The sequence below is a fragment of the Nuphar pumila genome, chromosome 6 (assembly GCF_984573655.1).
Source record: "Nuphar pumila chromosome 6, dmNupPumi1.hap1.1, whole genome shotgun sequence".
NCBI classification, from domain to species: Eukaryota; Viridiplantae; Streptophyta; class Magnoliopsida; order Nymphaeales; family Nymphaeaceae; genus Nuphar; species Nuphar pumila.
In genome coordinates, this window is record NC_143254.1 from 22,846,118 (window position 1) to 22,857,408 (window position 11,291).

The 11,291-nt window shown below is 39.3% G+C and overlaps 2 protein-coding genes across 3 annotated transcripts in view; both read left to right on the top strand.

Annotated features, from left to right (window-relative positions):
* LOC149834320 (protein STRUBBELIG-RECEPTOR FAMILY 6-like) overlaps positions 1–3,790 on the top strand; it is a 50,106-nt gene extending 46,316 nt beyond the window's left edge. For both annotated transcript variants that reach the window (XM_090011338.1, XM_090011339.1), the window contains 3 exons: positions 1,673–1,809; positions 2,500–2,656; positions 3,374–3,790. In XM_090011338.1, the coding sequence (XP_089867464.1) occupies positions 1,673–1,809; positions 2,500–2,656; positions 3,374–3,514 (435 nt within the window). In that variant the 3' untranslated portion in view covers positions 3,515–3,790. The remainder of the gene's footprint in view (positions 1–1,672; positions 1,810–2,499; positions 2,657–3,373) is intronic.
* Positions 3,791–5,376: 1,586 nt separating this feature from the next.
* LOC149834321 (multiple organellar RNA editing factor 2, chloroplastic-like) lies at positions 5,377–10,418 on the top strand. The gene is made up of 4 exons (XM_090011335.1): positions 5,377–5,876; positions 8,979–9,076; positions 9,266–9,331; positions 10,015–10,418. Exons 1-4 carry the CDS (start codon positions 5,458–5,460, stop codon positions 10,155–10,157), a joined length of 726 nt encoding a protein of 241 aa, XP_089867461.1. The 5' UTR covers positions 5,377–5,457; the 3' UTR covers positions 10,158–10,418.
* Positions 10,419–11,291: the final 873 nt, after the last annotated feature.

Consider the following 11,291-nt stretch of genomic DNA (forward strand, 5'->3'; position numbering starts at 1 on the left):
AGAAGACATATAATTTGTCTCTTTATTCTCTCAGAGGTGAGGAAACACTGACGTATTAATGTATAGAAAACTCAATACATTCAATTTACAATAAGGGTACAACTAGGTACATGATATTACAAGGACTCTTCCAATATAACTGAGACTAAAAGTTACAGCTCATTACAATTAATCAATAAATAAAACAAAACGTTGCAACTCTGGCCATGATAGGAGACATCTTATTAAAATGACCAAAATACACCTGCAGCCAATGGATGTACAAAATGATGAGAAACTCTTCTGGTCTAAGGCCCTTTATAAAAATATCAGCTGCTTGATGTGAAAATCTGATAAACTTAGCCTTCACTTCTTCATAATCAATCATTTTTCTCACAAAGTGATAATCTATCTGAAAGTGCTTGGTTTAATTTCGAAAACAGGATCAGCAAACAAAGCTAAAGCACTTATATTATCACAAAATATGGTGGATGTTTCAGGCTTTATTCCCATCATTTTCAACCATAGTCACAAATATCGGTATCGGCTGATATTATAGGTTTGGTGATAAATCTCTAGAAAATATCAGGTCTTAAAAAATATATAAAACAACAAAAATAATTAATAAAATGTCATGTTTAGACAAAAAATACATAAATAATAAAAGAAATAAGTAAAAAACGTAAAATAAAGAAGAAAAACATATTTAAATATAAAATAAATAAAAACAGTAAAACTAATTGAGAATATCACAATATTCTCGTGATAATATCGCGATATTATCAAATTGGCAATATTTTAAAAAATATCGTGATATTTTACCTATATTATTGTTTGTTGAGTTTACAATGATAATATCGCGACATTTTGAAAATATTGCTGATATCTGTGACTATGTTTTCAACAAACCTCTAATCTATAACATCTCAAAACCTATATCTGCCGGTGCTTGTATTCTGCTTTTGTGCTTAATCTTGCAACACTCTTTCTATTTTTCACTTCTCCAAGAAATATTTTGTCTACTGATATAGAACATTTGATGTCTGGGTCCTCAGCCCAATTATCACCCAAGTATCCAACCATTGATTTCAACATATTTCTTCCTGGATCATTCATTCCATAGACTACTCATTAGCTACTGATCTCTTTTATGCATTGATTCTCTTCAAGGCTTTCATGTAAGTGGTTGTTAGTGCATGCATAAATTGTAAAAACTGATTTTACCACATAAGAAATGTCTATCACCGTTATGGTGAGATATTGAAATGTTCATGAAATGAGCTGAAATCTTTCTATTTCCCAGAGTAGCTCAACTTCTTTTGATAATCTCTTACTCATGGCACTTGGGGTCCCTATGGGCTTGCAGTTCCATGGATGTATGCAAAATGTTATGGAAAACTAATAAGAACTGCATTCCTTTCTTATTAAAGGAAAAAGGAGAATCATCTTAAAAATGTATTACATATTTTCTTTTTTTTCTGGAATGGACACTTAGTTTTCAAGGTTATGAGGTTGAAAATCTGTTTGATCCATGGCATGTGACAAATATCATAGCAGGTCGCATTTCAGGCAATTATGACCACTGTTTCAGAAACTTTTTACATAAATGTTCTAGTGTGCCTTTATATCCTTTTAAGACAGTTGGAATGCAACCAGAAACTAACAGAAAGGTTCACACATTCTCTTTTTTCAGGCCTCACATCAGAATTCTGTTTCTGGGTACAATGCCCCTGAGGTTTCACTGTCTGGGCAATGCACACTTAAGAGTGATGTTTACAGCTTTGGTGTGGTTATGTTGGAGCTTCTGACTGGTCGGATGCCTTTTGATAGGTCAGTTCCATAGTATAAACTCATTAGTTTGAAGTTGGGGACCTTTGATCTTCATGACCCAAAAGGATATGTAATCAACCATTTCTCTGCATTGGTGAAATAATGTGTTTCAGAGGGTGACAATAGATCCCTTCAATTTTGTGTTAGATTCCTGGAGTCCCTGCATTGTTGATTCAGATGTAGGACAAGATGGACTGAATGTTCAATCTTGAGTGTGTCTTTAGTTCTTAAAATCTATTAGCAACCATCAACATTACATACCTATATCAGAAACATAATGCATCTCTAAATATCTGGCAATTTGCAACGTGAAAGTTCAATAGTTTGGTTGTGCTGTAAAAATTATATAATTTTGTGACAAATGGGAAGCATGGCCTTCTTTTGGCAGAAGACGTTCCAACCACTGTATACCATTCATAACCTAGGAACTCTTCTGTTTGAAACTTGCTGAAGAGCCAGTATCCAAGGCGGGAAAGACTAACTTGATTTTACCCAATGATATTCCCATTCCCAGACAAAATGTTTCTATCGTGGATGAATTACAGTTTCCTTCGACTTCATTCACCAAATGAGTAGAGGCATTGCCAAGATATGGCAAGTTGTCCAAGTAGGCGCCTTTGGACTGCATTTAGCTAAAGTATGGGAAGTAGTTTTCACTAGCCCACCTGACAAGAACAATTTATGTGGCAGTTCAAGACCAAGGCAGGAGCAATCTTTAGTTAGATGGGCAACACCTCAGCTTCATGATATTGATGCTCTCACAAAAATGGTTGATCAAGCACTGAAGGAACTCTATCCTGTCAAGTCACTCTCTCGATTTGCTGATGTGATTGCCTTATGTGTACAGGTGATTATTTATCCCTTATGTTTCTTGCTATTCTGTCAATGGTTGTCTTTGCTTTTCATGCATGTGCATGTCATGTGTGCACGTGTTTTGTGCTTTCTTTTTTGTCCTCTCCAAATATGCATCAGGTTGGTTGTGAATCATTGTTGTAGCCTTACAGGTGTCTAAGTTGGGTTTGAAATGTTCTTGTTTCCAATTGTTAGAAACTTAGAAATAAAGAATATGAAATGATGAGATGGTTTGAAATCTTTGAAATCATAAATTTCTGACTTGGCTTGCCAACAGATATTGATAGTTTTAGCTTAGGTTATTGTTAAGTTGTGTTGATTGCTATATATAGGATGAAATACTATGTACACAAGTATGATGAATTTAAGAATGATGTGTCGACTTTCCCTTGATTAGATTGGCTCATTTAATAATAGCTACCTCCTCGGTTTGGAAAACCTGATCCATACCTAGATGAGGGCTATGCATGCCAGCTTGCTTAACTAGGTTGGGACAATTACATCAAAATCTTTATTTGGCTTGGCTGAAACCAAATTTTACACCTGAAAGTGCACCATTACCCTTAGGCTGTGTTGAGTTTGGTTATACGCTGATAGCGCCTTAGATAGGAGGATAGTACCTAACAGCCTGAGCTAGGTACTTCTCCCAACCGTCAGCTTTCAGCATTTGGTAATTTCTGAGCATGGGAATCTGGTGTTCTCTTTCTTGCAGCCAGAGCCTGAGTTCCGACCACCAATGTCGGAAGTGGTGCAATCACTTGTAACTCTTGTGCAACGTGCAAATATGAGCAAGCGAACGGTTGGAGGCGAGACTGTGAATTCAAATACTGTAGATGATGCTGATTACAGTTAGAGCATGTCTGAGACCACGTGAAGATCCTGATAGTAAATATTGACTTCATTAAACTGCAGTTTGGCATCTGGTTTTGTATTAACATTTTCTGCTTAAATGTAGAATACAGGCTGTGTATAATTTAGAACATACAGCCAAAAGGAATACCTTATGAGGTTTGTGCAAGAATGCATTTGATTGGATTTATTGTATCATTTAAGCAAACAAAAGTGTCCTTTAACGCTTTGTTCTTGTTGGGAATACAGATTATAGCTAACTGCCTTTGCTTGATCAAAACCTGCCTCTGAGGAAGCTGTAATTGGTCTGTCTAAGAGAGTTTATGCCAATGTTGCAGGCTTGAAATTTGGTTGGATTCTTCTTTTCCAGTAGTTGTTTTGTTCCAATCTTACCTGGATGGCTTCTCCCCCCAAACTAGATTCTACCTATTTTTGGCTCAGAAACTCAACCCCTTGCGGCCCCTCCCAAACCACAAAGAAACTGTTTCCGTAAGCACACAACTTCCAAGCAATTGATTCAATAAGAGAAATAAGCATCATCCAAATCCCCACAGGCCATGTTTATGTGCACTCTACATAGAATTTTCAATGCTGGTTTTGGAAGCCGATGATTCATGGCCTTATCCAACACAGTTTGAAAATGGACAATATATGAATCAAGTATCCAACAACTCCCATCCATTTTCAAGGCATATGGAGTCTCATAAACCACATGGACCATAATGGTTTGAAAATATGCATGTTTGCAATACCCAAATGGACTGGAGGCAGATATGGTTTAAATGAATCTCAAATTCAACCCACATTAGGAAGAGTGAAATCAACCTTATCTGACCCATATTCTTTGTGTATCAGGCAGAACTAATGAAGTTTCAAGTGGAACGGGCGATATTGAAAAAAACTTCATCATAAAAGATGAATCCAATTGGGTATGGATACAATGAGTTAGAATCTGTTCTGCGTAGTAATTCATGCCAAATAGCCAAGCCAATTAGACACCTGTTGCAAAATCCAACAGTTCTTGGAATACCAAGATATCAATTTCCAGTTTATTTTAATTTCTAGTTATTTCTTGCATGTTTTTCTTTAAATTTTCCTTTTTCTTAGATAGTTTAGGACAGATTTTCTCGTGGATCCAATATTGGATTTGCATGAGTGTTTGACTGCGTCTCGTTCCTGTTGCGAGCTGAGCTCAAGCTCTTGGCGCAATTCAGTTAAACAGCCGTGTTCGAGCTGACTCATTTACAAAAAGATACCTTTTTCAAATTTAAATTCTATTTAATTTAAACTCTAACCCTGGTAAGTGGAAGATTAAACTGGCTCATCACAAAATAAATACATTGTTTCAAAGTTGTATGCTATAAATTTTGAACCCTAAACTTTTTTCTTTTTTTTTATTTTACTCGGAGAAACCGTCTCACAACCAGAGACCTAGTCATGCTGGCTCTGCCTGGTTGTCCTGGCATTGCAAAACTCCAAGGGCTTACAAGTCAATCACCTGCTTAGCGGCCTAGGTCCCATCCCACTAAGTCAAACCCCTTTGGGGGCCAGTCCTACCTACTTGAGAGGGGTTTTTCCCCGGTCAGATCAGATGTGGGCAAATACTATATTAGATCCATTTTTTACATGCGAACGGATCCAGAAATCCACTAAATTCGGATGTTTTGTCAGATTTGGTTGCAAAAAATTAAAACCATATCCTCATCCCAATTATAATCATATAGTTTCGGCTTACCAAACGCCACTAAACGGAAACGAGTTGGATCGGATATCCGACAAAATTCGATTCATTTCATTGACATCCCTATTCCTGGTTAATTGAAAAAAAAAGAAAAAGAAAGTGAAAACGATAAGGGTTCTTGCGCACATATTGGGATAAACCCTACCACGTCGCCGACGCTAAAACCTTCTCTCTCTCTCTCTCTCTCTCTCTCTCTCTCTTGCGCCATGGCCGTCGTCGCCATCTCCCGAGCCATCTCCGTCCGGGCGCCCGTGGCCCTTTCCCTCTCCAGAAGGCTCTACACGTCCCTTTCACACCACACCCACCTGAGGCCCTCCTTGCTCCCCGGCTCCGTCTCCGTCCGTGCGCGCACTCCGGCGCTCTCTCACGCTCTCCGTCTCTCGATAGGCGGCGCCACCCGCCTATCCATCCGCTGCCGCGTCAATCGGTCGGGCGACTCGGCTTACTCGCCCCTGAACTCCTCCTCGAATTTCAGCGACCGCCCGCCGACGGAGATGGCGCCGCTCTTCCCCGGCTGCGACTACCAGCACTGGCTCATCGTCATGGACAAGCCCGGCGGAGAGGGAGCCACCAAGCAGCAGATGATCGACTGCTATATCCAGACCCTAGCTAAGATCGTCGGCAGGTCCTTGCCTTCCTTCCCCTTCTCCAAGCCCTAATTTCATGCTTCTCCCCAATTTCCTTTCTCTTTTAGAATATAAGATTTCGTAGATACTCCTTGCTTTTCCCGCGCTATTCATGTAAATCGCATGATGTCTCTGCGGTGTTTTCGATTGTTGGGATTTGAATAATTTGAGGTCGATTCGGCTGATTGTTAGCATGTGTTGCTTAACTTGTTTCCGCGGTAGTTGCACTACGCATTATTTGTGTCATCGTTCAGTCCATTGGTTGGAATTTTCATTGATGGACCGTTTTGGGAGGGTGGCTTGAAACGCCCCAAGTAGTTGATAGCTGGTGCACCGGCTGAACTGCTGTTGTAGGCATTTTTTTTGTCTTAGGGCATCACTATTGTTCATAGATGGTGCATCCATTTGAATTTAGATCTGGGGCAAAGTTATGTCTTTGCTCGTCACCATGCTTCGCGTTTGGAAGGTCCGTTGGTCGAGTGTCGTCGTGGGTGCATATTGCCATGGTGAATTGAAATGCCTTCAGGGTAATGCCTGAGAAACAAAATGTACATGTGAAGTAAGTTTGGCCTCAATAAAGAATAGTTATACAACTGCGGTAGTGGATGATCTAGATGACCAGAATGTTTCCACTAACCAAAGTGTTTCCTGGAATGCTCATGGAAACTCGGATTTCCCATCCTCATCGTGATAATAGTTATATGGTACGTTTGGTTGTGTTTTCAAAAAATGAAAGTGAATCAATGTGATTTCGAATCTCATGAGAATCAAAATCACGTGATTTACTTTCTCATGAGATTTCACTTCTCATGTTTGGTTGGTTTGAGAAAATGAATCTCATTTTAGATTCGGATCCAATTAGGCTTAAGCTTGGACATTGATTTTTAATGCATCATGGATTGGATTTATCCTAGTTGGATCCAGTTAGGATTAAGTTTGGATCTAGTGGACCATGGATTGGATCGATGGATTTTTTGGATTTACTCCACCAATGGACCATGGATTTAGTGGATCATGGTTTGGGTTTATCACATTTGGTTCATGGTTTGGGTTTATCACTATGCTTCATTTGGAATGAAAAAAAAAAACGAAAACAAAAAAAAAGGGCCTCTCAAGTGAGAACCCATGTTCAGTCCTAGGGAAGGCGATTGAGCTCACCGGAATGGATTCCAGCAAGCCCTTTCACTGTGCTTCACAAAGAACCAAAGCAAAAAGAGAGAAAAAAAGATTGAAACAAAGCAAGAAAAAAATGGAAATGGGGCTTCCGTTAAACCCGTTCCCCATGCAGCAATTGGAGCTCGCCAGAATCCATTCCGGCGAGCTCTCCCATCCTAGTGTGGCGGGATGAGCTGGCCGGAATCCATTCTGGAAAGCTCCTCCCCTTCCGCCCCTTAGCATCATAGCCATCATAATGGAGCTCGCCGGAATCGATTCCGGCAGGCTCCTCCTCATCCGCCTCCTCAGCAGCCAAGTGTCCGAAGGAGCTCTCTGGAACCGATTCAGATGAGCTCCCGACCCCCTTCAGGAACAAAAACCTCATTTTACCTGGTGTTTATGGCTACCTTCTCCTTTCTCCGGCGAACTTCACTTCTCCAGCAGGCTATGCACAAACCCTTCTCTGGGGGGCCTTTCTCCTCTGCTCTTCTTTTTCATATAAGAGAGTGCAGAAGATGAACGTTGGGGGTTCCCCCCCAACGTTCACATCCACCTTTTCATTTCGCAGACCCATGATATACGGGGTGTGATTTCGAATCATTTGATTCAAAATCACACCCAACCCGTGAAATTCAAAATCTCATGGGTGGAGTGATTTCGAATTGTATGAGATTTGAAATTACTTCACTCTCAAATCTCATGTTCGGTTGAACATGAGATTTGAGGTATCTGAGAATCACTCTCATTTGCATGGGAGAGTTATTTTCATGTGATGATTGTGATCGAATCAAAGGTTCCCATAATCTCCTTTTTATAGTTTCTATGTGCAATAGTGTCTGGAATCAATAATGGATTCTTTATTGTCCCCATTTCATTTATTTTAATTAGGCCTCCCAATGTCATTTTTGAAAAGGCTGGTTTTGTTGGCATTTTGGGTAAAACATAGGTCCATATCATAGCAAAACTCCATATGAAACACAACCTTTTTATGAAAAAACAAGCTCAAGCATGGATCCAATTTTGTCAGATCTCAAGTTTGTATTACATTTTTTTAATTTGAATCCACAGTTCCTATAGCTTGATTTGGTTTCAAGTAAACGGCTTTTTTACATATCTGCTTTTTATTCAAGACCTGAGGATATTCCCATATGCTTTTGTACATATTCTTGATACAATACATCATTTTATAAAATTAGAACTAAATGAACTTTCATATACTGTTTATCGATTTTTTGAAAACTCATGCATTTTTTCTCATTTGCCTTTTTTAATGCAAAACCATCTTAATCGCGTATTCTTTCTTTAACTATTTTTTGCTGCTTCATGTAGTTCTAAATTCTATGTTCCATACCTGGTGCATGCTCTGGAATGTCTGAGCTGATGTATTGTAGTGTCAATGCATGATCGCTTATGGTTCCTTTTCATTTATTATGACTGGATTTTTCAAGAGCTAACAATTAAAGATTCACTTAAAGGATTTCACATACATACACACAAAGGAAATCTAAACTTTTTAGCAATTATTTGTAATAGTAGACAATATAATAAACTACAAAATCTTAATTCCATTTTCTTGTTATCTAATCTATAGTGTGTGTGTGTGTGTGACAAGCCCCTTTCACTCATAGCTAGACTGCTAGAGAATGAGCCCATCTCTTCAATAAGGACCTCCTTTGCATAAGAAGGCTAACATGTGGATACACATGCATGTGTGCAGGTTCTGTACTCTAAAAGTGTCTCTCTATTCCACACGTCACTCTGGCTTCATTTTTGGTTGCTATAGTAATTCTCTTTATGATGAACACATGGCAGAGCAGCAAAATCACCTATAGCTATTGGCACTAGATGTTTTTTACTGCTGATAATTGCTTAGAATCATGAGATGGTTCCTTTTTGCATATCATTTTTCCTTTCTTTTTATGAAATTGGTCAATGGTTTCGAACAGTGAAGAGGAAGCGAAGAAGAGGATTTACAATGTTTCGTGTGAGCGATACTTTGGCTTTGGCTGCGAGATTGATGAGGAGACCTCTAACAAGCTTGAAGGTTTGTACAAAGAATTGGGTTGATTCTTCCTGACACTGTTGTCATTGCTCTTACTGGCACTGCTGCATTTTGTTTCTCTTTTTTCTGTTGTCTGTAAAGGAGTTTGCTATTATCTTCCTTTTTTTAGTGTTAATATTGTTATGGTGATTATGTTTAAAATTTGCATGTTTTGATTTCTGTTGGGTGTAGGAATTCCTGGGGTCTTGTTTGTGCTCCCAGATTCATATGTTGATCCCGAGAACAAAGACTATGGTGGTAAGTGTAAAAATTTTGTCTCCATGTTCACATGCATTGGAGATTATTCTGAATGAGGTTAACATGGTCTTATTTGAGATGTGGTTCTGTTATTTATGAAATTAAGTTAATGTATGTGTAACACATTTGAAATTAATTTAAATTCTTGAAGGAATAAACATGGAAACAAGATGGTATGTTGTGGTATAGTTCAGTTTTATATGTAGCCTTTTATGAAATTAAGTTTATGTATGTGTAACACATTTGAAATTAATTTAAATTGTTGAAGGAATAAACATGGAAACAAGATGGTATGTTGTCGTATAGTTCAGTTTTATATGTAGCCTGTGTTGATTTCCTGCAATAGGCAGTGATTTTGGTGTTATTTTCATCTCACATAAGAGCTAGCATATAGATGTTTCATCATTTCTGTAAGGATTTCTTGAAAATGATCATTTCTCTACTTTCTAAAATGCTTTGTATAGTGCCAGAATGAGGAAATATTAACATACTGTTTTTATTGGATTGCCTTAATCTGCATCTGTTATTAATCCTTATACCTCTGCTTCAAGCGGCTGAAGCCAAAAAAAATGCAGTGGCATCCAAGTTAAGGTTACTTGGCTTAATTTCTGTCGAGCGGTTGTGGTGGTTTTGGTTTCTTGACATCTATGAAGATGCATAAAGCTTTTGTTCTGTTTTTGCAGCTGAATTGTTTGTTAATGGAGAAATAGTTCAGAGATCTCCCGAGAGACAAAGGAGAGTTGAACCAGTACCCCAGAGAGCTCAAGACAGGCCGAGGTACAACGATAGAACTCGTTATGTGAGGCGCAGAGAAAACCAGCGATGAAGTGATTAATATGCTCAATGTATGTTTTGGTTGAGAAAGGAACAGCAGCAAGAATGGGGGCTAATCAACAACCCATATCTACTAGAATGCATATTGCAGGATAGCAGTTTGTCGTTCAGTTTTATATGTGAACTCGAGTATTTTCGGTTTCATGCTGGTGATTGTGTGCTCTTGGACATGTTTGTTTATGTGTATTTCTCATTATGTCGACCTTGCTTTAAAATTTAGTGTTAATAGTTTAATTGGGAAATTTTTATCCAAGCTTTCGCTAGTTTTGTCTTACAAAAAAGAAAATTTCACATCCGACTGAATGGGCGCTTCTCCTTTTCTCGGAGGTGCTTTTCATAAAGCTTCAAAAAAGCGTCCAATTTCATGTTTTCAAAACAAGCTTTCTGGGAACCAAGTTCCCAAGTTCCAAGAAGCTTCAGTAACCACAAAAGGGACTATATATTTAAGGGAAAAAACATCAGTTTGTTAGTTGACAACCGAAAGGCGAGGTGTGGAGCAAGGTTGTTAAATGCGATGAGGCGAAGCGAGGCGTTGAGCCTGCGCTTCGCCTCTGAGGCGTACGCCTCAGGTACTGAGGCGTACGCCTCTCACAACTTGTATGAAAGTGAAGCGGTGGGAGGGGAGGCAGGGAGCGGCGGTGGAGCAGCTGGCCGGCACGTGGCGGTGGATCAACCGGCACTTGGGGTTAGCACAGCCTACGAATCGGGCGGAGGAGGAAGACTTGGGGATGAAGGAGGGGGTTCTGGAGGTTGATGAGGGGCAATTTGCGCATCACAGCACGCCTCAGTACCTTGAGCGTGCGCCTCGCCTCTGAGGCGTACGCTTCAGGTACTGAGGCGTACGCCTCTCACAACACTGGTGTGGAGAATCAGAGGTAAGGTAAAAGGAAAGGTACTTATAAAAAAATTTCATTGTTTTTTTTAAGGGGCTAGTTTCAAAATTATTTTTTAAGTATTTCCTTCACCATCTTTTGAGAAACTATACAACAAACCTAGGTTGATTCAGTCACGGCCAGGTAGGTCAAGTTACCAGTTGTCTTGCCGATGGATCAGCTCTAAGTTGGTTTCTGGGTTACCCACGTGCACCTCTACGACTCTCTGAGGTGAGACGGATATGGATATATTA